The sequence below is a fragment of the Rhipicephalus sanguineus genome, chromosome 1, assembly GCF_013339695.2.
Source record: "Rhipicephalus sanguineus isolate Rsan-2018 chromosome 1, BIME_Rsan_1.4, whole genome shotgun sequence".
Classification (NCBI taxonomy): Eukaryota; Metazoa; Arthropoda; class Arachnida; order Ixodida; family Ixodidae; genus Rhipicephalus; species Rhipicephalus sanguineus.
The window spans coordinates 258770434-258797122 of record NC_051176.1 but is presented as its reverse complement, the minus strand read 5'-3'; the positions used below and the strand labels follow the sequence as shown (position 1 = coordinate 258797122).

The window sequence follows — 26689 nt, the reverse complement described above, 5'->3', positions numbered from 1 at the left end:
CATGTGTTTCTTGTGGCAGAGTGCTTGATACCCTTGTGAAGCATGGCAGTGTACCACACTATGCATGATCATGGCTCTCCGGTCCCTGCAGCTTGTTAAGCAGAGATCACTGCGGTATTTATGAGAATGTTTAGGTGAATCACAATTAATTACATAATTTCCATTAGTTCGTTAAACCAATTTTATTATAGTGAGACTTGATGGAAACTTATGTCTTGCAGATGGTCGCATGAGTCCCCACCTAGCGTGTGTCATGGGCTTCTGTTTTGTTGTTAGGTGTTTGGTTTAGTTATGTATGTTTATGCTTACATACAGATTTTTTTTTTGTAACAGAGTGTTTTATTTTTGTAGGACTGAAGTGAGTGTACGCTCAACTCATGGGACGCACATCATCTTTCTACAAAATGATGCTGGCTATGCCCGGTGGGGTCCAACACCTGAGCGGCTAGATGCCCTGCGGGAAAGCTACCGACCAGGCCTGGACCGTGAGCGAGATGTTGTTGCGGAGGTAGTCCCTGTTCCCTCATTGCCTTCAAAAGATGCACCACCGAAAGAGTCACCTCTTGGTGCCCCTAAGTTGCTCTAAACACTGGTAAACGTGGCTTTCTTTACCTCTCATTGAAGGAGAATTACAACTTTAGACACATAGTCAAGCGTTTGCCGCCCAAACTTTAAAATATGAGCCATTCGCAGATACCCAGCTGCAGCTATACAACATTTGCACTTCAGCACAGTGCAGTTCTGCCTCCCTGCGCTGGCTTGGCAGTGTCCGGATAACTTGCAGTGCATTTTCCATCACAGCTAGCGTTTTCTTGCACCACTGTTTCTTGGCTTCATACAACATCACTTGCTGTCTACTGTTGATTCCTAACATAGGATATGTAGAGTGAGAATGTAAAGAGCACTATTTGTGTGGTGAATATTTTCCAAAATTACTCACTGGGTACGAAATTTCTTGTTTTACTGTGAAGCATCATAACACATACAAAAAAAAGGTCAGTCTTTATGCAAGGAGTGGTGTGGATGCATTGCTAATTCTTCCCTTGATTTTTTTAGACTTTAGCAATTGACCTTACCTGTACCACTTATGTTGCACTGATAGAAATTTTATGTAAAAGCATGCTTTGCTAAATGGGCCAATATACAGTCGAGTCCACTTATAACAATGTTGAGGTGCCATGAAAATATCATTGTTATAACCGATTATTGTTATAATTGGGTTATGCCGAAAATAACAAAGAAAACGTGACAAACAAGAGCATTTAATGAAGGGAACATGATAAACAAGAGCACTTAAGGAGGGGGAAGTTGCTTACACTTTTCACTTTTTAGCAGGTAGAAAACCGTAAGAGGCAGCTACGACTGCTTACTGGCCATCTTATTGACATCTTTTTGCAAAGCGTCCAACTGCTGCGCGTGGCCGAGCGGAAGGTTTTTAGCAAACACAAAATCGCGCAGGGAGTCGATCATTTGCAACGCTTCCTGATGCGACAGAACCTGCATGGGTTCCGGTTCCTCCTCGTCGTCACTGCTGTCGTCTTTCGCGCCGGTGACCGCTGCGGCAGGTCGCCGCGGCAGGTGAAAGCAGCGGTGGCATGCGAGGCCAAGTGCGCTATCGCCTGGCCGCCGCGCGTATGCTCTCATGCCCTTTTGCCTAATAGGCGGCGTTGGGGTGGCGTTGTCGCAGCGTTTTTGCATTTTTGTTTCGTTCAGGGTTGGTTCCAGTGCCCACATTTAATTGTTATAACCGATATTGCACCATGACAGCATTGTTATAAGCAGCTTATTTTGCCACAGGATACAATGAAAAGCTGACGGTGCCGCGGCTGTCCATTGTTATATCGGATATATTGTTAAAACCGATATTGTTATAAGTGGACTCGACTGTAGACAAAACCAAGCCCCTGTATTGAATGCTAAGGGAATCACAGAACAGTTCATACTGATAAAACAGTGTATGAATAATGTTTATGTTAACACCTATTTCAACCTCTACCAGTCTGCAATACCTTCCCACTAGTACATGCGAGAAAGTGTCACTTGTGGTGCATGATGTGGAGTAGTATACTACACCAATCATTCACAACCTGATGGCCATTGGCTGCATAGCATGATTTATTTGCATAATGTATAGCCCTCATAAATTGAAGAACGATAACTCAGACTCGCCATGGTGACCTAGTGGTTATGGTGCTCGACTGCTGACCGAAAGGTCATGGGATTGAATCCCGGGTGTGGCGGCCACATTTTCGATGGAGGTGAAAATGCCTGTGGCCCGTGTACTTAGATTTAGGTGCGCGTTAACCCTTCGAGGGTCGAATTTTTTTTGCAAAATGCAGTCCAAAAATGTGTCATTTTTTTATTGCTGAAATAAATTCTTCGGACGATTCTATTTAAGAAAAAAATACACTCAAGCCTCATTATAACAAAGTCACATCTGCCTCAAAAATAACTTCGTTATATCCGAAAATTCGTTATAAAGGTTTATTTTTAACACTGTATCTATTACAAGACTGTTCTTCGTTTACTTCGTTATAACCGATAATTCGTTATATCCATGTTCGTTATATCGAGGTTTGAGTGTATCCAAAATTTCTTTTCGTTACCGTAAAGTGACAAAAAAATCATTTTTGTTGTTACATACACAGGGTTTATTCGTCGTAAAATCAAGCAAAATCCTAAAAAAAAAAAAACAACTTTAACAGCTTTTTATAAATAAAAATGATGCATTGTATTAAACATAGCTCACAGGCATACAAAAATAAGTGCACCAGAGTACTTTTCCGGTTAAAAATGTTCATGCTCTAACACTAAAAACTTTTCAGCGTGTGGTAGTCTTTGAAGCAGGGCTCGCCGTGCACGCTTTTCAGATGTCGCTCCTTGGTCGTCATCGGAGTCTGAACTCGTCAAAAAATCCTCGTCTGACAAACTGAAATCCAATGAATCAGATTCTGATTCGGCACTTGGGGAATAGTCCGCATCGGAAGAATCGCTGCTCGACTCACCGGCAGCAGAGCAACCGGCGCGCGCTTCCATAGAGTAAGCGAACTGCGTCAGTGAGCGCACGGAAAAAACCTCTATGGTTGTGCACTCGTCCGGAAAGCAAAACGAGTGAAAAAGCTACAGTAATCCTTTGTCTTATCACCAACAAGACGTAGTTAGCTTTTCCGAGACCCCAAAACAGGAAACGCAATCATGGCGGTGTCGTTTGTGCAATTTAGCGCCGCACGGAAACAGATGTAATCGCGCCCTGGGAGCAATAAACGAGAGAGTAACAAGCGGTCACCCTTTGAGAGATTAGGAAACAAACAGTCATCAGCTTTGCGGGCGCAAGAAGCGAAAACCACCTGAAGGACGAAACCGAAACCTGCCGGACCGCATGCGCGCATTCTGATGCACAATTGAAAGCCGCCGCGCCACTTTGGAAAGCAAAAAAAAAAAAAAAAAAGGACTAAGAGACATTGGTGCACGGAGGTGCATCGGCGCATTGAAAAATTTCCACGTATCCCCAAAGCGTGGCAGCACATTCCAAGCAAGAGAAATGATCGAAGAAGGCGTGCGTTTGAACCCAACCACTCCGCGGATACGCTCGGTTGCGCAAGCGATAGCCGGCACGCCGTTTTGTGAAGCATAAGAAAAGCAACAACGGAGAGACATCGGCGCATGAAAAAAATTCCACGTATTCCTGAAGCGTGGCAGCACATGCAAAGCAAGAGAAATGATCGAAAAAGGTGCGCACTTTAAACCAGCTGCACCACAAACGTGCTCGGATGGGCAAGCGATAGCCGGCGCGCCGTTTTGAGAAGCAAAAAATATATATATATATAGCGGAGAGACATCAGCGTATGAAAAAAATTCCACGTACACTCAAACCTCATTATAACAAAGTCTCATCTGCCACGAAAATAACTTCGTTATATCCGAAAATTCGTTATAAACGTTTATTTTTAACACTGTAGCTATGACAAAACTATTCTTCATTTACTTCGTTATAACCGATAATTCGTTATATCCGTGTTCGTTATAACGAGGTTTGAGTGTATTCCCTAAGTGTGGCAGCACAGGCCAAACAAGAGAAATGATCGAAAAAGGCGCGTGTTTTAAAAATAAACACTATGCCGTACATGTACGACGAAACCCCTTTGGTACCAGGAAGCTTCTGCTGTACATGTACGGCGAAAACCCTCAAGGGGTTAAAAAACCCCAGGCAGTCGAAATTTCTGGAGCCCTCCACTACGGCGTCCCTCATAATCGTTTGTGGCTTTGGCACGTTAAACCCCAGCAATTATTACGATAACTTAGGGCTATGTAGTGCATGCACTTTTGTTTCCGCTATCTTCTATTCGTGCCCCATCAGCGTAATATTGGCTCGTACACTTACATAAGGGCCAACGTCATCTTAGTGGTCTGGTTTGTAGCAACATGACTCATTATAACGAGCAAGTGCTCATACCAGTTTCTATACTTGAAGTTTTGATGGTGCATTTGCAGGCACAAAGGAAACTTATTTCGTGTATAAAAATGAAAAACCTAGGCAATGCACGTGTGATGAGATTAAAAACCTGTTTTAATGCTAGTCCTTAATGCTCATTTACATCAGCCACAGAGTGCCTCTACAGCAAGCTTCCATGCAAAGGTTTATCTCACTTTAAGCAAGTACCATCTTTTGGATGGAAGCGCTGAGGAAGTATTGGCCATAAGGCCATGGTGCAGCATTTTATTTGATTGTATTAGAATACCGTATGTTCCTGTGTAAGGGCCACACCCTTAAAGGGCCAGTAAACAACCTCGTGGTCCGAAATTTCTAATGGAGAAATAACTGTGCACTTGTACAATGTGAACATGCTGCTGCTAGAACTTTGCGAATAAGTGCTGTGTTAAAGGGGTCATGAACCACTTTTCCAAGTAATGATCTAATGACCTCAGTATCGGAATTTACTGCTTCCCGAATCGATCGCCGCAAAACTTTCTCGAATCCGTCAAGAATGAGCGGAGTTACGGGGGTTTGGCGCACGCTCTCAGCGCTTTCTCTCTTTTCTCGTGCCGACGAGCGCACTGGAAGCTAGACAGGGAGGGATGGCACTGGGGAAAGAAGTTACACCAGCGCGCGTCATGAAACGCGATCACTCTCCCGCTGCGATTCGCATGCGCGAGTGCGGCTACCGTGTAAATTTAGCAGACTGAGGAGTGCGGCGCGGGCAAGTGGCGGCACCCCGTGGCAAGAAGCTCATCTCATCCGGCTATCGGCCAGTAAGCATGCTATATCTCTTACGACATAAACTGGCAGATCCGCGACGTCAACGTGCAGACGCCCCGCCCACCGACGAGAGTGAGAACCGGCCTCTGTTTGAAAAGAGGGCGCCTGAGGAAACGGCAACTTCGCGCTCCGCTTGTGGCCTTTACGCGGCGCGCACGACTGTAATATTTTGCAGAGCAGTTCATAGCCGTGTCAGCTTTCCGCAGGATGTGTTTTTTCAACAAGCCTAAGGGGTGCTTCATGACCCCTTTAAGGAAGTTACATGGTATAGGGTGACCCCCGTAGGTTAGTTTCAGTTTCTCACTCGTCCTTCCCACCCTTCTCTCGCAGTGGAGAGGGGTAGACATAGCCCTTTGTCGTGACTACGCTTACTTCGTCAACGTAACACGACGTCGGCGACTATGTCATCGGCACGCAGCCAATGACCAAGCAAGGTTTCCCCCATATGCGCACGTTTCATAGCGGCAAAGGGAGCAAGCGCAGTGCGAGGAGTATGAGGCACTGGCGAGGCATGCACCCTTCCCCTAGCGGTAAAGTAGTGAGACGCCTCTTCATCTCGGAGGCTTTCATTCTGGCAATACCACTTGTCCCGGTAGTCTCGGGCTCTACAAAACGGCAGAGGGCAGCACAGGAAAGTGAAAATGCGGACTGCATAGCCGAAACTGCATCACCGCAGGGCCAAGGCGCCGCTTCATAGTGCAAAGGACCAATCGACAAGCTCAGTGGTACGAAATGTTGCCCATGGGCAAGATTTCATCACTGCACGTACAAGGAGGATTGGACAAGCGTAGGAAAGAGGTGCGGGAATTGTTTTTTGAAATGGAGGGTCTGTGCCGTGTGCAGCGCTGTAATATTCGCAAAATGTGATCGCCGCGGTTTAGTGTACGAATTAGCGAGCTTGTTTGGGGGGTGTAAAAAAAAAGGCGGAGCCTGTTTACTGGCCCTTTAAATTTGAGTTTCAATATTTTAGAAAAACGTATTTCAGAAAATATTTGTGCATAAGCCACACACCTCACCCTTGGCGTGTGCCTTGTCAGCTGCTGCCAAACGGTATGCGCTGCAATATCCAAATGGTGTGCAGAAGCATACTGAGCGGCATATGGGGCTCGTCTTTGGTCCGTTTGTTGCTTTTACAGTTTCAATCAAACTCGGATATATCAGAACAGTTGTCACATCCCTTTGGAAGTCCTATGCATAGCACTGTATTACATGTACACAGAACTCCCGTTCATCTCCACATTCAATATATTGAATGCTGTTGCGCTTCTGCAAGTGCACTTCTTCCATGTGGCCGACGATCATTTGTGTCATCGGAAATATTCATGCTGATGAAACCGTATTGATGCAAATGCAATAGGCACGAAGTGTTTTGGTATCACTGTAGAGTTCCCACTGATAACTGCAATGACCAGAGCTTCACTGCTTCATTTCTATAGGAGGTTAGTGCTGTTTTTGCTCTTTTTCGTTGTATACTTGCAGCACTTAATGCTTGATATGTTCCCAGTATTGTCTGAGCAATGTGGGATTCTAAATGTATCCAAAGGAAAGGAAATTTAATGTCGTTAAAATAAAGCATATGCATGCTAGGACTAGAGGACATGTCTAAATTATCCAGTTTTCTGAATTAAGGAGTTTTTAACTGCATAGTAGTAGTAGACATACCAGCAGTCTTGGAGGCATTGCACCGTCAAGGGGTACTGGAAACATATATGAATACCTTAGCCAACATCTGTAAAGACGCCACAGCTACCTCGCCTCTCAAAAAAAGGGAGGGGGGGGGGGATTGAGAAAGGAGTCAACCAAGAAGGTACAATCTCTCGGATGTTCCCTGTATGATTAGAAGAAGTATTGCAGTGACTAAATTAGGAAGAAATTGGTATAAAGATTAATGGAGAATATCTCGGCAACTTTTGTAGATGACATTGTGCTCACCATTACTGTTGAAAAATTGCAAAAAATCATTGAGGACCTCCTCAACTAGGAAAGTGTTAAAGTGGGGCTAAAGATAAATATGCAGAAGACAAAGGTAAAGCACAATAGCCCAGTGAGGGAACAAGGATTTGATATTGGCATCCAGCCCCTGTAATCTGTGCAAGATTATGCATATCTGGGCCATTTACCGGGAGCGTACTCATGAAAAAGAAATCCACTGGAAAATAAGGATGGGCTGGTGTGAATACAGTAGACATTTCCAAATCATCAGCCCCAACCATTGCAGTCTACTGGTACTAGCATAGTACGGTGCAAAAACTTGGAGGATAACAAAGAAACTTGAGAAGAAACTGAGGACCACGCAGCATGAAATGGAATCAAAAGTGGTAGATGTAACACTAAGAGATGGGAAGCAAGCAGAGTGGACCAGAGAACAAATAGGGTAGCCAGTATTCTAGTTGGCATTTATAGAAAGAAAAATAGAGCGGGTCAGGTCACGTAATGCATAGGACAGAGGAGTGACGAAATGGGTACCGAGGGATAAGAAGCACAGCCAAGGATGACAGAAAGACAGGTGGGGTGATATGGAATTAGAAAATTAGCAAGCATAAAATGGAATCAGTTTGCACAAGACAGGGGGAATTGGAGATCTTTGGAAAAAGCTTTCAGCCTGCAGTGTAGGGTGTTGATAACAATGATGATAATGAAGTTTGATGCCGGAATTTGCCTTGACCTTTTCACTGCAAGCAAACTTTGCTGCTGGGCATGACACCATAGACAATGTTTATTGTAAGCTTCGCAAGCAAGGGTGCCACTTTGCTTGAGACATTATGCACTATAGAACAGCCTTCAGTAATCTTGATCTTGAATTTCCTTTTGGCATTTAAATCCACCTATGGAAGCCAATGTCGGAGCTGAAAGCCCAACATTGATATTGCATGGAAGGTTTTTGCGTCTATTTTACATGCACTCTTCTTTATTGGTCTGTTGCTGTCAGGCTGCCAAACTTCTAGCAGACTTTGTGGCCAGATGCATTTGGCATATTTTCTTGTCTAAGGGTTGCATTCATGTACGAAGTGTACACCTATGCATGGGAAAATATATAAAAAAATATTTGTGATATCATCCATTCCCCATTTTGAAAGGATTCGTCACTAGTCAGCATCACACCTCTCATTATATATCTCCAACTACTGTTAGCTTTAGTAATGTTCTGTTCACATTTTCCATGATAACTGCTTTGGTTTTATCAAATGGCTCTTTTTAAGTTGCTGAGCTGGCTGATTCTTATCATTCTGCTGCTAACACAATCCTGTATTTTGTGCCTGGCATGTAAAGCTTGGCCTTGCTTCTGAGGATAAAATCATTTTTGGAGAATGGGCTCTTGGTGAACAAGGATCCACCTGCTCAAAGGCTCGCAGTGTTGTGTTGTAATTGAGTTGGTGATCAAAACTAAAAAAATTCTCTTTCAGTTATCCTGTACGACTACATGCACATCTGTTTTTGATGTATGTATTTACCTACATACTTTTTAATTGTGCAAGATACTCATATGCAAATTTTAGGCAGAAAAAAGGTGTGGCCCTTACACATGAACTTACAGTACTACTCCCCTTTAGACAAGTCACGGCTTTTAACACAGCGCTAAAGGCAGCAATGAAATGCTGAACTGTTTTATGCATTTGTGGTGTAAACTTTGGTTGCATCAATTTCAAGAGTGCTGAAAGTTAGACTGTTGATATGAGTTAATTTTTTTTATGTAGTGGAACCAGAGAAAGTAAACAAAAAGAGGAAAGGTGCGCACAGTGTATACAAGCTCCATATTCTCTTGTGCGCACTGTGTCTGCTTTTTGAATCTGTAAGCATTTCTGTGCCAGCTCAACAAGAAAACTTTTCGTCCCTCTATCACGTAAGACAATCATCACCATAAATAAATAAATGAATAAAACAAAATAATTATTCTTGGCAGGGCTGGGTTTGAACCTGGGCCCCCACGTTCCAAAAGCAAGTGTCTTAAAGTGGCCCTGAAACACTTTTTTCAACTAATCATGGAATGACTTCATCAAAGGAGTTTATTGCCTCACGTATTGACTGCCATCAAAATGTTTAGAATTCGTCAAGCATGAGCGGAGTTACGGGGATTTGTCGCACGCTTTAAGCGCTTTCTTTCTCTTTTCGTACCAGTGTGCACGCTGAAACAACCCCATGGCCTTTTCATGAAGCTTCTGTTGTACAGGTTTCATAAATGCTGTGTGATATCAATGTCTATCACCACCTTGTGGCCAGGACTTTCAGTTTGTCCACTTTTATAGCTTTCATGGTGTCTTTACTAGATTTTTAGTTTTGTTCGCTGTCTGAAAGCTGCAGTAATATAAAAATGGTATGTGAAACTTTCACGTGGTAGATTATTTTCATTTACTTTTAGTCTGTCCTTGCTCAGTGAAACAGACAAAAATTATTTTCATTCAAGTGCCCACTTCTGTGCTACTTGCATACACAGCACTGACTGCAAGAGCAGTATATGTGACACTCTCCTTAGTATGTTAATCTGTCTGTCCACTAATTTAATCTGTTTGTCTAGGATTGGACAGACAAAGCTTCTCTTGGCAGTCATTAGAAGGTGCAAATGGATTGAGCTGATGGCATTTCATACATCTCTCTATCACATTAGAGTCCACCGACGCCAGGTTTATTTCTTTTTTTCATGAGGGCACAGTGAAATGGCTGAGAGAGATGACGGAAGGTTAACCACATCTCATTATCCAGTTTGCTGCCTTGTGCTGTGCTATGGGGTGGGTAGAACAAGTACAAGACTATCAGGGAGTTCACAACACATGTGTAAAAAAAAATACACCAAAGCGTGTTGTTATGTTAACCAAGGCAGTTGGCCAAAGTGAGCAGAACATCTTCTGTTCTGGCAATCGGTGAGACCATTTTTAGATTTTATGAGCATGGAATGATAGTTTGTGGAGCACTCCTTTACACAAGGGATACCAGCACTGCATTTATGTATGTATACAGTACATACATCGCACTTTGAGCAAACGTGGCGTGCTGGTTGTTAACTAGCACACTGAAGACTTCCCTTAGTGACCATAGTACAGATATGGCTTGATAATCTGTAAGTAGGTGTAGGTGTGTCAGTAGGCGTGTCAGTAGGTGTAGTGCATGTTAGAGCAGGAACAGCACACTTCTGTTCTGCATATATGGTCATGTCAGAGAAGTACTTTGGTAGATTGCAAATGGCAGGAATAAGGTTCGTTGCACAAGCTATGGTTAAGCACGATGCTTGTAAAGGATACCACTAACTTGGGTGTGCTAGGCAGCAGAACGTACAGGCTAGAGATCAAAAAGGAGGAGTGTGGCCATATGTTCCAAAAAGTGTGTGTGCCCAGAAAGGAAAGGTGATACTGGCCATGCTGCAAATGAGTATTGTTGGATGAGCCATATATACTGATGTTGCTGTAAAAGTGGTGCTTTTATTTGCTTGACCAAGTCTTTTATAACAGGGAGAACAACATGAACACGGTTGTTTTTAATGTTTCTCTTGCTTTTATGGTTTAGCAAGCAAGGCACAGCAACACATATAAAACATTCAAAATGACCTGATAATGATATGTTACTTGGCAGGAGATGTTACCTTGAGAGGGGAAAAAAAGCAATTGATGCAATTGAAGTTGATGCAAGCACTTTTTCATCACAGTGAGATGTTTCTGGAAGCAAAAGGTTTCATTCACGAGTAAAGGAATGCCGTTAAATCATACATTGCTGAGGCAGTTCTGAATAATAGAATATATTTCTTTTATTATAATAAAAGTTGGTGTTTCTGAAACCGTTGACTGACTTTATTAGTGGATTTATTCTAGATAAAAATAAGTAAAAATTAAGCAGTGTTATTAGTGTCCTTCCTCACATCAGCCCCATTTTTCTTCATCTATGTGAAATTGGGATCAGCACTTCATTTTGTTCCTGTATGAGCCATTTGTTCATAGCAGAGTGATTAAAGGGCCCCTCAAGGGCGGGGCATTGCAAGTGGACAGATACATTTTTTGCCTAGATGACACGACACTGACAGTTGTAACTTTGAAGTATCAAACTGCTGATTGGCACAAGAACAGCTGGAATTTCACACTAAAGCTCATGCATTCTTCCTCGAGAGAGAGAGCCGGGCAGCCAAGGTCATTTGTGCAAAGACCTGTATATCAGGTGAACTGCCTGCAACGTCACCATGGCACATGGCTTTGGTAAATCATCTAATGCAGAATTCACGAGACCACCAGTGAAAGCATGCTCCGCTGCAAAAAGAAAAAAAAAGCAGGTGGGGCTCATTGGGCTCATTACATAAGTGGGATGTGGTCCCTCAACTTTGGTGTTGGAAGAAGAAGGAAAAGCTTCCGTACTCAAGGTAAAGGGAGAGCTGCCTCCTGGCAGTGTGGTGATGTAGTAAAACACTCCCTGGAGTGCACTTTACAACTCTCACTATATAACCACTATTGCTAACGAGGTCTGGTGAGGGGCCCTTTAAAGGAGTCATGAACCGCTTTTCCAAGTAATGATCTAATGACCTCAGTATTGGAGTTTACTGCCTCCGGATTCGATTTCCGCAAAAATTTCTCGAATCCGTCGAGAACAAGCGGAGTTACGGGGCTTTGGTGCACGCTCTCAGTGCTTTCTCTCTTTTCTCGTCCCAACGAGCGCACTGCAAGCTACACAGGGAGAGATGGCACAGGGGAAAGAAGTTACGTCAGTGCGTGTCGTGAAACGCGATCGCTCTCCCACTGATTCACGTGCGCGAGTGTGGCTACCGTGTAAAGTTAGCAGACTGAGGAGTGTGGCGCCGATAAGTGGTGGCACCCAGTGGCAAGAAGCGCATCTGATCTGAACGCCGCTCTCGATTTATGTCGGCTATCGGCCAATGAGGATGCTATGTCTTTTGCGACGCGGAGAAGCAGATTAGCGATGTCAACCGGCAGGCGCTCACCGACGAGAGTGAGAACTGGCCTCTGTTTGTAAAGAGGGCGCCTGAGAAAACAGCAACTTCGCGCTCCGCTTGCAGCCTTTACGCGCAGCGCACGACTGCAATATTTGGCTGAGCAGTTTATAGCCGTGTCAGCTTTCCGCAGGATGTGTTTTTTCAACAAGCCCAAGGGGTGCTTCATGACCCCTTTAAACAATCGTGACGAGCAGAGCATGCGCTTTGAATGCATGGAAGGGGTTTCTGGATATGGCTGGGAATTGCCACAATCGATAGAGAGAGAGAGAGAGAAATTTAACTAAGTTTTGAGCTCCGCACATGCACCGTGGTAGCCACTGAACTTGGCGAACAGGTGCATGGCCAGGTGCTTTCACATCTGGCCATGTCTGTATACTGTGTTCTAAAAGCACTTTTATGAAATTTCAGCAGGCTCCTTTAACTATACCATGTCGCCCTAGAACCATGTGATTGAAATGACATGTAATTAAGAACCTTTGCACACTTACGTAAATCTAAGAAACTCTCTTACATCAAAGGCAGACATGCCTCGTAATAGAGCACCCGTACCCCTCAGAGCTGCCAGGGCTTGCCACAGGGGCATAGCCAGAAATTTTTTTCGGGGGTGGAGGGGGGTTCAACCATACTTTATGTATGTTCGTGCGTGCATTTGTATGTGCGCGTGTATATATACGCAAGCAAAACTGAAAAATTTCGGGGGGGGGGGGGGGGGTTGAACCCCCCCAATCCCCCCCTGGCTACGCCCCTGGCTTGCCACTACTTGAAAGCTACCAAAGACCGAGAACTAACATTCAATTCCTTAGCTATACCTCAGCCTTTTATGTGCTGCAATATATGTGATCTTTGCAGAGAGACTTGTGTTTTTCTTTTAAAGGGACCCTGAGACACATTTCAACATACTTAGAAAATGTCGCCGGTCTGTAGACAGGCTTATGTGAACATTCGATCCTAATAATGTTGCACTGCATGCTGCGGGGAATTTATAATCTCATGTCAAAAACAACCAAAGATCACTTGCTCTCTCCTTGTCTGCAGTGTTATCATTAGCTAGTATGCAGAAAACAGGCACAAGTGGCCCAATAGGTGTTAGAAGATTTTGTGATCACAAGAGCATTCTCAGTAATGCTATTATTGTTGATTGGGAGTTAAATAGTATACATGTCTGCAATCTCAAGAAGACCAAAAAAAGTATTTCATCTTTGTACTTCTGATCTCAGTTGACAGTCTGGTTAGTTTTTCGTTTAATCCTTCACCCGACACATTACATGCGGGCTCTTTTAAACACTACGGGCATGACTCAGTCACTTCTCGCATACTAAGTTCACTATGAGAGGACTCACCTATGCATATTGTTGCCTTCCAGAGCACAGGTGCACTTGCCACACCTCGCGATCTAGATGCCTTGGCAGATGTCGCTTCGTATTTAGTGAACTTATAATAGTACCCAAAAATGTGCACGCTGGATTTGGCTACTATTCGTCAGTCAGCTGGTGCAGGGTAAAGCTGGTTTACATCACGTACTCATGTAGCTCGACCAGACTAGAGTACACAAGCACTCCTGCTCTTTCAATTAGGATTGAACCTTTCTATGGTGATATGCAACCTCCAACATGCAACCTTTCTTATTCCTAGCTCAGCTTCAGTAGCTGTTTCAAGAGTACAAGGCCCAAGGCAGTTGTGTATTGACTGAACTATGGACAACCATGGCATGTATCACCACATAACTGGTGTATACCAGCAATACATCAACTCTGTCTTGTTACAATCATGTCAGCCCTACTGCTAATTCATTTGTTTGGTACACAGAGCTGGGTAACGTTTTTCATCACGTTAGAAATCGGAATGTGCATCCTGGTTCCCCCGTTGCTTGTTCATAGAAAATTTGGCTCAGTTGCTGGAGATTTTGCGTGTGCGAAATGCTTGCCACCCATGCACCACATATCATCATTGAGTTTTTGTTGTCTTTCACCATGCCTTCATTAACATTCTGGCCCTAGCCCAACACAAAATTTTACCTTTGTTTTTGTTTACTGCAGTGGGAGGTATTGAACAGCTCATCGTTGTATGGAACCTCGCTTGCTCCCTCCAGCTCACAAGTCATTAATTTCATCCTTCTTTAGTACCAGTCCAGATTTCAATTTTAAACTCTGAAAAAAAAAAAGATATCAATTATGCCACCGGCCCCAGGTGGCTGTCATGCGTGATCATGTGTTGTCTCAAACTACAAAAACACATGAAACGGTGTGTTGTGCAGCAGAAGGCTGAGTGCATATGCATCCCACCAAGTAATCTTATGTCCTGTTCCACCAAACCAGTTCCTCCCTCTTTTTTTCCCTACATTTAGCTTCTTCTCATTCCATGTGTGATAAGACATTTGAAGTGATGGTGCAGGTTCATCAAAAGGTTGGCTTTTTGGCGAAGTTGGAAGAGAGAAAGAGAAGAGGCAGAGAGGTCAGTCTGTGGCACATTCCTCATAGCTAAATACTCCATAATGAGCGAAGGGGAAAATAAACTGGTCTACTCAGCCTCGAGTCCATGCCCGTATATTTTAAAAATTGGCTAAGGCCTGGATGACCTGAAAAATAAATTTACAATCGCGTAAAAGGCCCATTAGTATGCAGTCCTCTGACAGCTGTTCAGTTAGCCGGCTGCCATGTGTTTCCACATCTCAACATTTCAGGGCATATACTGAACATAATCAAGACTGACCATGCATTTACAGGTTACCTTCAAGCATTTTGATGTATATGCATCAGGGTGCTGAAGTTTAAAATCATCCACCTGCTCATATTAAAACAAAATATCTTTTTTAACTTTTTTCTGCCGTTAATGCTTCATTATGGTTATTCATGTGTACTTGTATTGTAAATGGCAGGTTTAGGGGTATATAAACTTTTTTCAGTAACTTTTGTCAATGCTGCTTTAAAGGACCATTAAACAATATCAAGGGCCAAAATTTGTTATGAAGAAATAACTTCGCACTTGTGCGTCATAACATGCTGCCACGAGAATTACCCTTTCGTGTCCACTTCAGCTGGTACCGGTTTCTCGCTCGGCCTTGCTCGGCCTCTGCCATGAAGAGGGGTAGGCGTAGCCTGTCGTTGTGACTACGCTCCTTTTGGAATGTAGACTTTGCATCATTGCCGCACAGCCAATGACTGAGCAAGTCTTCCTCCACATGTTGCTTCGGTCGGTTACCTACAGGTGGCGTGATACTGAACCGCGGGGTGAGGCACTGACGAGGTAAACTAACAGACCATGCGTGCAACAACTGCGCGGCCAAAACCGCATCTGTAAAGCAGTTGCTAGAAGCTGCGCTTTAATCGTATAAAAAGACTGGATGAATTTTTTCATCTTGGAAGCCAACTGTGTCTGGTAGGCTGTGTTGTCTAAATCATTGCAGAGAACTAAAAGTGGTGCTCTTTGCATTCTCACTCATTTTTTTACACACTGTTGTACGGTTATGATGACTGTTGCAAAGCCCTGGTATCAAAATTTTTATTGTGTAGGAGACAAAAGTAATATAAAACAACTCAAAATAACAGCAGGTGATGTTAATGTTGCCATTTGGTTACCACTAGTGGCGCCTAAAATGCTGTTTATGTTGAGTGTATTCTGCTATGTGTTGTATTGCTAATACTTAAATGTTACCCTTGGTGTCCTTTGCATAACCTCTTTAGTATATATAAGTGATACATGGTATGCACTAGCTATGTTGACTTGACCAATTGGGTAATTAGTGTGGAAAGGCGTGAAAGTGACATTCTCCTTGCCTGTTTTATTTTGTCTGAATACATCAGGCTAAATGCAAGCTGTACAGACTACACATATAAGTTGCTTCATATTTTTATGCTGTGCGAACCATTTCAGTAAAGCATCAATGTATAGATTCATTCAAAGCATCACATTGCATTTTCCTGGTGTCTGTGTGTGTGTGTGTGTGTGTGTGTGGGGCCGATGGTATGTATTTTAGTGCAATTTTTAGCTTATTTTTATTTTTATTTATGCATGCTCTGTTTTTATGATGGGTTTTTAACTTTTTATTTAGGTTTTGAATGTGGCTTTTGTGTCTTTAAAATTGTCGACGCTCTTGTCAGCAAAGTATAGGCTGGCCACCTTCATGTACATTCTCAACCTGAATCACAGTGGATGAGTGGGTGCCAAATTCAGTGTTCTTTCAGCATTACTGTTTTGTGGCACATATTCACAGTGTATTCATCTTTTTTTTTTTCTCTGTCTATTAATTACAGTCGCCGACCGATAAATCGGACACCGATAATTCGGACATGCTCGGTAATTCGGACAGTCATGCGGCACCGCCGATGATCCCATAGTAGTAATGTGTAAAGACGACCGATATTTCGGACAGCTGCTAGATCTACATTCGATAATCCGGACCTGTCCGAGACTGTCGCGCACGTCGAATTGCCAGCCATTATCTCCTCCGGCACCCATACCATACAAAGTATGGCCTCAGAGATCAAAATGAGAGCTAGATTGTGATCTATGGGGCTTTATTTCGATCGCTATTTATGCCTCAGAGATTTGTAATTGAAAATGCTAATCTTGGAGGCATTGATCAACTGTGGAAAATCGTATCGACATCGCGAACATCCTACATTCCGGTTCGCGTATCCCCGCGCTGCACTGCTTTTGCTGCTGTCGCCACCATTCTGTCGAATGTGTCTGTGGTAAAGCATTTTGCTAAGGCAGTGACTACGATGATAGTACTGCACTGATGGGCCCCATCAGTGCAGTGGTGTCGTAAGATGAGTGTTGTAGAACTCTGGGACGAAGCGCCTCCGGGCGCTGCGTCTCCTCCCATCTGACAACAGCACTATATCGTAACACTGAGGGGGCCCGTCAGCGTAGTGTAATCGGAATAGTGACGGGGCCCGTCACCGTATTACACTACAGTGACGGGCCTCGTCTCGAGCCCTCGCTGTTCTTTCGTTATTGTACAGCGATCACATCACACTGGCGCAGATACAGGCGGACTTTGACGCACGTGAGTGGAAGTGCATGCTGCAACTCATTGACAACTTTTTTCGACCACCGGGACACTGCAGTGTCAATAAAAGTATATATTTTCTGACGCATTCATTTTTTTGGACATTTGATAATTTGGACCTATTTACGTTCCCCATGGAGTCCGAATTATTGGTCGTCGACTGTATTTTACTACACAGAAAGCTACTTTGTTATATAATAAAAGTAATAAATGAAGTAATAACAATGAGCAAGAGATGTTCAAAACAGCTTCACAGTACCGATAAAGTTGGTAATAGTTCACAGAATATCTGCCATGGTAGCCCAGTGTCTATGGTGTTGCACTGCTGTGCTTGAGGTTATGAGTTTTATCCTGGCCATGGCAGGCTCATTTGAGTGGTTAAGTGCAAAGATACTTTCATTTAGGCACATGTTAAATAAACCCCGGTGGTAAAGATTAATCCAGTCTCTCACACTCATGTGCCTCATAGTCAGATCATGATTTTGGCACTTAAAACCCCAGAATTTCCTTTTAATTTTTCAGTTCACAGAATATCATTTTGATGTATACAAAGAGCTGAATGCATATACTAGAGCTCAGCAGCTCAACATGTGTTCAACATGTGTCATCATGTTGAAAGAAGGTCTTTACATGTGTCATGTTTCTACGTCAATGTCAACTTTTTGGCATGTCTTGTTTGTTACTCAAAATAAGTTCTCTGCAGACATTGGGTGCTTGTAATATTGGCTGTGCTGCAGTTACGCTGGCATGCATCATTGCAGGAAGGCTTTTGCAGTGGAGAAAGCCACTTACTGAGTAAGTAACTAGCACCACTAAGTAAATAGCAATCTTTGCATATTTAGCGCAATTATAAATGTGTCGATATGTGCATGGGACTAAAAAAATATTGTGGAATAATCAATCTATTTCCTCTTAAAGAAAGTACAGAAGTTTGATTATTGGGATCAGCACTCCTAGCATCATTAAACAGCTTCAAAACCATAGCATTTTTGTATATAGCAGAACTGCTCATAGTTCTGGCAATTCTTTATGCTTGTTTTCTTTTTGTTCCTTATTTTTAATTGTGAAATTTCTTGATCTCAGGCAATGCTCATGGACAGAATAATTGGTCAGTCTGTTACTGGACCAGTTTGAGTTTCCTAATACGAAAAGGCAGTTAGACCTATATTTACACGAGCATATGCCAACCTGCGTCTGTGTCAACTACTCCCTTTCAAATCATTGCATACAGAAACTGGCTCACATTTTAGTCGATTGAAATCAACCTATGTGAAGAATCTTATTTTGGAACAAGAGTTTTACTCATACACACACAGGGCGTTTCAAGAAACGTGGCCAAAAAGCCTTGAAAGTAAGGGAGATGGAATATTTGCTCGCTGTCTTCATAACTACTTTTTTTTTGTTGTGGCAGCCATCTTAAGATGACTAGAGACACTATTTATGACAGTAATTAAATTAAGTTAATTATTTTTAATTAGTGAAGACAAGCAGTTGGCTCAAACATGAGAGTTGAAGGCCTTCTTGCAAAGAGCCCATTGCCCCTGTGAGGTTTTCGAAAAAGGGCCTCTGGTAGTTATTGCGGAGGAATAAAACTCAACCTAACTCATCGGCAAAACCACAACCACAGCGCAGATGAGCGCAACTAGCAAAGGACCAGGATGACGTCACTGTTCACGACAACAATTGCAGTGGTCTTAGTTCTTCTGCATTCATCAACCTACGTGCGCCATGCATGCTAGAATCGCAAGCAAAGCCCTCACACTCGCGTAGCAAAGTAGATCAATGGTTGATATGACGACTCTCGCTCATTTGGACGTCCCTGAAGAGTATGCCAGCAGCGCTGTTCTGCATTTTGATTTCGGTTTCACCAGCGAAATTCGTCAGATTTTATCCCTCTGCAATTTTTTTGACAGCAGTTACTTTTTGGAAATCTCAAAGCGGCAGTGGGCTTTTAGAAGGAAGTGCTCCAATTCTCTCATTTGAGCCAACCACCTGTTCCCACTAATTAAAAAGTTAATTTATTTCTTTAATTACTATCAATATTGATGTCTCTAGTCGTGTTAAGATGTCTGCCGTCACAGAAAAGTAATTGTGAAGGCAGCAAGCAAATATTGCATTTCCCTTATTTTTTACGATTTTCGAACACAATTCATGAAAAACCCTGTTTAGTTAAGTATTGGGAGCGTGCAACACCTAAAAGAGGCAGTGCTGCCATCGAATGCATGAGCAAACCCACTGTGCAGCCTTTCCCATCACGCCTCCTACATTTGCGTGTATTTGCCTGCATCATCTTACATAGTTGTAAAAAAAGCCAGTGTTGGTGTTTGTGCAGTGAAGACTTCTTCGATGTCTCAAGTGTTGACAAAGGGGCTAAAACTGCAGCAGATGTCTCAAGTGTTGACAAAGGGGCTAAAACTGCAGCAGAGTGGCCACATTATAGTTGTACAGGAGAAACGAGAGCCAGTGTCCTGAAAAGATGGTGCTTGTGACAAAAAAAATATGGACATGGAAGTTTACGCTGTCATGATACTGACTTCTAAGCATCATGCTCCATTTGTTTAAGGTGAACTAAAAGCATATTTCTCGCTGTGTGGATTCATGATCCCAGAAACTGAACTGATTTCGACATTCACAGATGGTAACGAACTAGCATGCATGTAATGCACATAGCACTCAGTTACACCATGTCTACAAGACTTTATGCTATGCTATAACTTGTGAACGTGCATCAGAGGCCATTTTATGCCATAATATAAACCGCAACAGCTGGTTGCACAGGCAACCTTGAAAACAAGGGAGAAACATTGTACAGGTTCACTAAATTGTTTGCATTTGACAGTTATCTCACGGTAGTATTTTGAGCTGTTAGAAAAGAGGTGTTAGCTCACTAATGGTGCACTAAATGAACTAATTACAATGAGGCAAGCTGTGATCACGTTGAAAGGGCACATGTGCAGGCATGATAATGTCAACAAGCATGCACTTCATGCAGTGCACACTTGGTAACCACTTCTCTAGCTCCTTACAGAGGAACAGTTGTGTTGACAAATGAAGAAAAAGAAAATAATAATGAATAAAATATTTTTCCCGGTAGACAGTTAAAAGTAATTGCTGGAATGACCAACAATGCAACATCTCATGCATGACATTATGAATTTGTGATGTAAGCCTGCACAGTGCTTAATTGCACATCCTCTGCAACAAAAAATTTATTACAATGCTTTCATTCCACCCTGGGGAATGGCACTAGCATTGTACCACATGCTTCCCATACTTTTGTGTAAAGGATCATGCTTTCCATATCAGCTGGGGTTGATGCATAAATTAATCAGATTATGTTGACTAGAACGCAAAAGCATTTGTTTGGTGAATCTACTTGGCTTGTGTGGCTAGTGCCTCTGAGGCTTTGCAGCATAACTACTACATCTTTAATGGATGTGAAGTGCAAATAAACTATGTTTTATGCCTGTGTCTACCTTTTCATATTGTCATTCTGCTTCTGCATAAAACATTGTTTGCTATGGAATACTACCAACTCGCCCAAACTGGTACCCCGCATGTTGGGGTTTGATTCTACGGTACTGAAGAGCAACAGCCCTTAGAATGAATTTCAAGTTTTCTTTGCTGCAGAATCTTTTTTATTAGCATCGCCTTGAAGCATAAAATGGGACTGATCTCTTTGATAGGTTGCATAGTAGCTTATCGAGTTTGGTCAAGGTGTAGATGCTTTAATATTGTGGCCCTTGATGTCTTGCATTGTGAATATTATCAGTTCATTTACCTATGTTTCTCTGTGCACTTACAAAGTATAGAGTGTTACAAGGTGTTCTTTTTGTTGTTGTTTTTTTGTTAATCTGGTGAAAGTAGCAATGTCACCTTTAAATGTGATGACTTTGATGCTACTCCACAAGCTCTGTGTTTTATTTATTTTGAGCTATTGCAAACGCACAAAGTTGTATTGTGAAACATTTGAGCCAGCTTCATAGAGCAGCTTGCAGTATACAGTCTGCAGTGACAAGTAACAGTTATTGCAATGTAGTCCACTGTTAGACTGAACTCATAAGAACGGAGCATGTGCAAAATTTTCTCTGCCAAATCTGGAAGTACCTGGCTTTGCAGCAGGCATATGCGGCATCGGTTTATTTTTGTGCACCTTTGCTGTACATCCGCACTGGCTCTGCGAACAGCTGGAGTACACCTACGTGTTTCATGTGCACTGGCATGTTCCCTTTAGCAGTGGATTGCACTGTATGTTAAAAAAAATAAAAAACATAATTGAATATCCTTTCTTTTAAGTTCCGTTACATTTCAAGAAGGTAGCCCATAATCAGTGGTGTATGTTGTGCAGGCTGTCCTAGCTTTAACCTACACTGTGTTTTAGCCTTAGCTGAAATCAGTGAACAGGCACACATTTATGTAATATATATATAGTTTCATGTCTCATTCCTCCTCCACCCTCATGATGTAGCTCATTCAACTTTATCATAATCCATTTGTATGTACAGCACTAAGGCTTGTTCATCTCTTTGCTAAGCAAAGGATTTCATACTTAAACACTCTTTTGTGAAAATGTTCTGCCACACACTGTGGCATGCGCTAAGCTGTACCATTGATGTTGGACCCGGTCAACCGAGCAGTAGGATAGTAAACTTGAATGCAAGAACCATAAAACTCATCTGCTTTTGTCGTGAGCGTTGCACCGCATTCATTGTGCCATAGCTTCTAGCATGTTATCATGCGTGCTGCTATGTTTTTGCACATGGGGTAGTGGTTGTACATACTGTAAATATTGCAATGCTTCAGAATTACTCATGGGGACGCCCTTTTGATACATTGTGGCATGATGCTAAATGGCCCTTAACTCGGCATTTTGTGTCACTTGTATTTTTTGTGCCGTATTTGCTGTGTGTTCTGTTGACAATTGGCATCTGGTTTTTCAATTTTGTATTCATTGTGGTGATGTGTTGTGATCACATTGTGTTTCATTTTATGACATGGAAGCCACTGAGGAAATAAAATTCCTGAATCTGCCCATGCATGTGTGTTTTGTTTTATATCCCTTTCCAACCCCGTGACCAGTGTACCGGACATAAGAAAAAAAGTGGTGCATAAAAGCAAGTAATGCCACAATTGGAACAGAAACCACTTTTGAAGCTTCTCTACGAAGCGAGCAATATCTTTTTTAATGTAATTCCTCTCTCAGCCGCATTTTCTTATGGGGAAGGCTCAGAGTAAAAGTGTCGTGTACGAAGAAATGCGCGCGGTGTGCTCAAGTATGCAAAATTATTGTAGGAGCTATCCCTCGTATGTATGTATGTATGTAGAGAGAGAGAGAGAACTACATTTGCTCTCAATTTGACGTGATTTTTTAGATAGAGATAACTTGCTTTTCAAAACTGTTGACTGAAATCAAGGAAGAAGCTGCGTAAACATCGTGCAGGCTGGGCCGCCCTATACCACGACAACACAGCAATGTTTAATAACATTATGGAAAAAATACCATCAATTTTAAATAGTACTATAGCCACATTTAACGTCTTCTTTATCTGAGCATTCCATCGGCAAACTTCACAGTCTCAGTTTGGTGTTGTAAATACAACGAGTATAAAGAACCTCCGACTTACCTTAAATTTCCACTTATTAAACAAAACGTGACTGGCAAAGCAAGGTATTCGTAGAAGTCTTCAAAATAAGCCGAGTGCCAATTTTTTGCTGAAGGAGACCATGTTCAGTGGATTAATTTTTATGGAAACCACATTGAGCTGGTTGTATAATATAGGATTATTAATCGCTACGAATTTATATGCTAGGTGTCTTTCCGTGCCCTCCTACTTTTCCCATCTTGGGCGGGGGGTGAAGGGAAAAGCTGTGAAGCGCCCTTTAAGTAAATTCGCCTTTGTAAACTGCGTAAGCTTAAATTTTCTTTGAAAAAATGTTGGTGATTGTAACTTTAAACTGCCCCGCATTGTTTCCTTCTTCATAGGTCATTAGAACGGTAAGGAACTGCGCGATTGACGGAACACAAGAAGTAGTACACAGGACAAGCGCAGACTAACAACTGAAATTTATTGAAGCATAAATCTTCCACTTCAGAAAACGTACATGCGCACAAGCTCTCTCGACAATATCACACACCGTAGTAAAAGCCCTTTATCTACGCTAAAAATGCCAACTCTTTCTTATACAGATAAACGGAGGGTTCACTAATGAATTTATCAGGACCAAGCCTCGAGATCACTGACGCTTCCAAAATTTCACGTGCTCTTTTTTCTCTGGCACGGCCCAGCACTTTCGTTTCTTCAAAAAGTGGGATGCAGTTACAACTATGGTGTGTGATATTGTCGAGAGAGCTTGTACGCACGTACGTTTTCTGAAGTGGAAGATTTATGCTTCAATAAATTTCAGTTGTTAGTCTGCGCTTGTCCTGTGCACTACTTCTTTTTGTGTTCCGTCAATCGTGCAGTTCCTTACCGTTCTAATGCCATACCATCTAGCCCCACAATGCACTTTACTTGAGTTAATAGGTCGTTAGCTGTTAATGATTAGCTGAAATTTTCGGGGTCATGCTCACAGCACCTGTTCGTAACACAGCGCAAAAAAATGACGCGTTAGTGATCCACCGCGTAATGACCATACGCACGCCTACGTCAAAAAAAGAAAGGGAAAAAAAGCAGGGAAAGCTATTTTCAATATGGCATACTGTTGATCATTGGTTCTTGGCTATTCGTCAAAAATTTTAGTTGTGCCATAAAACTGCCTCCTTATTCTTACGCGACGTCACAAGTCTGCGAAAACTCGTGGCGTTAAAATGAAGTGTGCACAATAAACAGTGCATTACTATGCTGAACAATAACTGAACTTTTATTTGGAATAGCCAGACAGTGTCTCATTCTGAACGTAATTTAAGAAGGCTGCCCGCCAATCACATTGGCAGCCGCTACTTAGAGCAGCTGGCGGGATGGATTCATATGCGTATAACAGGAAAGAAGATGACTTTTAAGGGCTCGTTTTTCTTTGTTAGACACAATATTAATGGGAACTAACAGTCAATAATGTCATTATTGTCTGTTAGTTCTCATTAATATGCGTATAATAGGTACTTTCAGTTGTAGCGATGTTGAGCTCTGTGAACTCATCCTTGCTGAGTGAGAGGTAGAGGGAGAAATGAACATTATTAGGAACAGACACAGTCCTTTGCAGGTGGGCAGTCTTCTTAGTCCAGAAAGCCGCAGACGCTGATCACCTTCATCTCCCTGGTCAGGACCATCAGGTACATTTACGGGGCAAACTTGAAAGATAGGCTTCTCAATGTGCTCGAGTCCACTGCCTTATTTATCGCCTTGTTACAAGTCGCCGCGATCGCCGCAGACTACCATATGATGGGCAAGGTGAAGCAGGTTCATCAGAGACTACAGCGGCAACTTTTTTTTAGCTCTCCTGGCCCGGCGCAACTAAAATACTCGACACTTCTGCACACTCATCAACTCACAGCAGCTTGGATATGAAGCAGTAGCGATGCTATTCGTTTTCAAAGAAACTAAATTTCCTGAAAGAGGAAGAACGTTTGATCGGGCTGGAAAACGTTTAGCTGGTTCCCGCCCGTATTTGCGTCGCCAATTACGTAAATTTCAGGTCAGGCAGAACAAAATAAAATCATGACAGATTGCTCTAATGAGACCACCTGCTGAGCAGTAGCCTCCTCTGCAATGCTCGAGCGCAAGGTGCGAAAGTGTCGCCTAGGAAGCCCGCTACACAGAGAGACTAGTGCGTGGTCGCGAGACACTGAGGCCAGTCGTCACAGCAGAATCGTAGGACAAATTTTATTACATAATTACGTGATTGCTGCGTTCGCTGTAAAACTTTGCCTCACTTGTAAGTTTCCTAGCCTGCAGCCGACAATGACCACTGTCGAAAAAGGGTGTGTGTGGTGTGTGTGTGTGTGTGTGTGGGGGGGGGGGGGGGGGGGGGGAGCCACCCCTTTTGCCCCATTGAACGGGATAATGTCGCGTATGTACATTTAAAGATGCCATTTCTCTCTGCACATGTAGATCTGTGTTCTGTGGGATATGTAACCGTGACCATAGGCGTGCGCACAGGGGGGGAGGGGGGGGTAATCACCTGAGGGGGGCGCAAAATCTGCCGCATACATTGACTTAGTAGGGTGAGGGGGGGCGCTGCGGTGAACCTTTGCCCCCCCCCCCCCTGATGGGGAACCTGCGCACGCCTATGACCGTGACCATATCTCGCAACTATAAGTGGAGGGCCTCTCGTTCTAAAAGGACAAGGAGTTTTATTTGTGTCGTTTTTTTTTTTTTTTTTTTCTAAAAGAGCCACGTCCAAATAGAAACACGCAGTTTTTTGATACTGCAGCAATATGGCGGGGCCTGTTCCAACACTTTTTTGCCAGTGTGCTCGTCACCAAAATACCTCAAATCTATACTGCGGCTAAAATCTATATAGCCCACTATCGTCGGTATTCAGGAGTAAAATTTGGATTTGGCTCTTATAGATTGGAACATTTAATTTAAGCTTGAATTAGCTCGTAAAAGAGGTCTAAATCGCAGCGAATGAACGATAGAGCAATATTTTGCGATAAAATTAACACTATCGTTGTGCTTCCGTCGGTGCCTTCCTTTGTTGCGTGGGCGTAATGGCGATGACTAGACTTGAAGAGCGAATGGTCCTTCCTGGCCTGTCGGCAGCGTTTTCTTGTTCTCGGCAATAATTGAAGGCCTTCAAAAATTTCTTCTTCTTCTGAGCTCCTTTTATGGCGCACCGTTTCGGATCATTTCTTTTTCAAGGAATAGATCCACTAGGATCGGTGCCAAAATATCTTCACTTCAATTGTCTTCTATTTCAAATATAGCGTCTTGGAGCGAAAGAAGGACGTGATACTGTAACGCAAAACTCGAAAAGAAACACTAAAAGGCAAAAATGAAGTAGGGAAGTCAAGTTCTTACTCTTTATATTCGAGTATTGCCCTACAACATCATGTCCTTCAGCAAGTACCAACTCGCAAAAAAAAAAAAAAAAAAACTAATTGTGAAACGAAAACACAATAGCAAAGCAACTAGGACACAAATGAAACAGATTGGATGTGGTCACGTTGGTTGTTTTGGTCACGATTGTTGACGCAGCGCTGCTTTAGTGAATGTGGCTCAGTTTGGTTGAAACAGATGTAGGATTTGGCTCATTTTTTTTAGAATCTGCCTTTTTGAATTCACGTTACAATCAGGAATTGCCCCATTTTTATTACAATTGTTTTAAAGGAGAAAGATACGTAGGCGCGCTTTACGCTCCCGTGAAATTTAGCCCAGTTTAGATTTCTGGATTTGGCTCTTTCATAAAAAAAACGCCACAATTGATATGCTGCATTTCCAGAAAACAAAACATCCAAATCTCAGGATGGGTTGTAGATACATACAGATCCTAACGTCTGTCCCTATACATACTAAAGCACCGGTTGCTTAGTAAGGCACAAGGGTAAGCTTGCTAA

At 42.7% G+C, this 26689-nt stretch overlaps 1 protein-coding gene across 1 annotated transcript in view; it reads left to right on the top strand.

The window, feature by feature from the left end:
- The window catches only part of LOC119378763 (mRNA (2'-O-methyladenosine-N(6)-)-methyltransferase), an 89828-nt gene extending 67601 nt beyond the window's left edge, over positions 1 to 22227 (top strand). Inside the window, exon 15 of the mRNA XM_037647796.2 lies at positions 352 to 22227. Coding sequence (XP_037503724.1) covers positions 352 to 586 — 235 coding nt within the window. The 3' untranslated portion in view covers positions 587 to 22227. The remainder of the gene's footprint in view (positions 1 to 351) is intronic.
- Positions 22228 to 26689: the final 4462 nt, after the last annotated feature.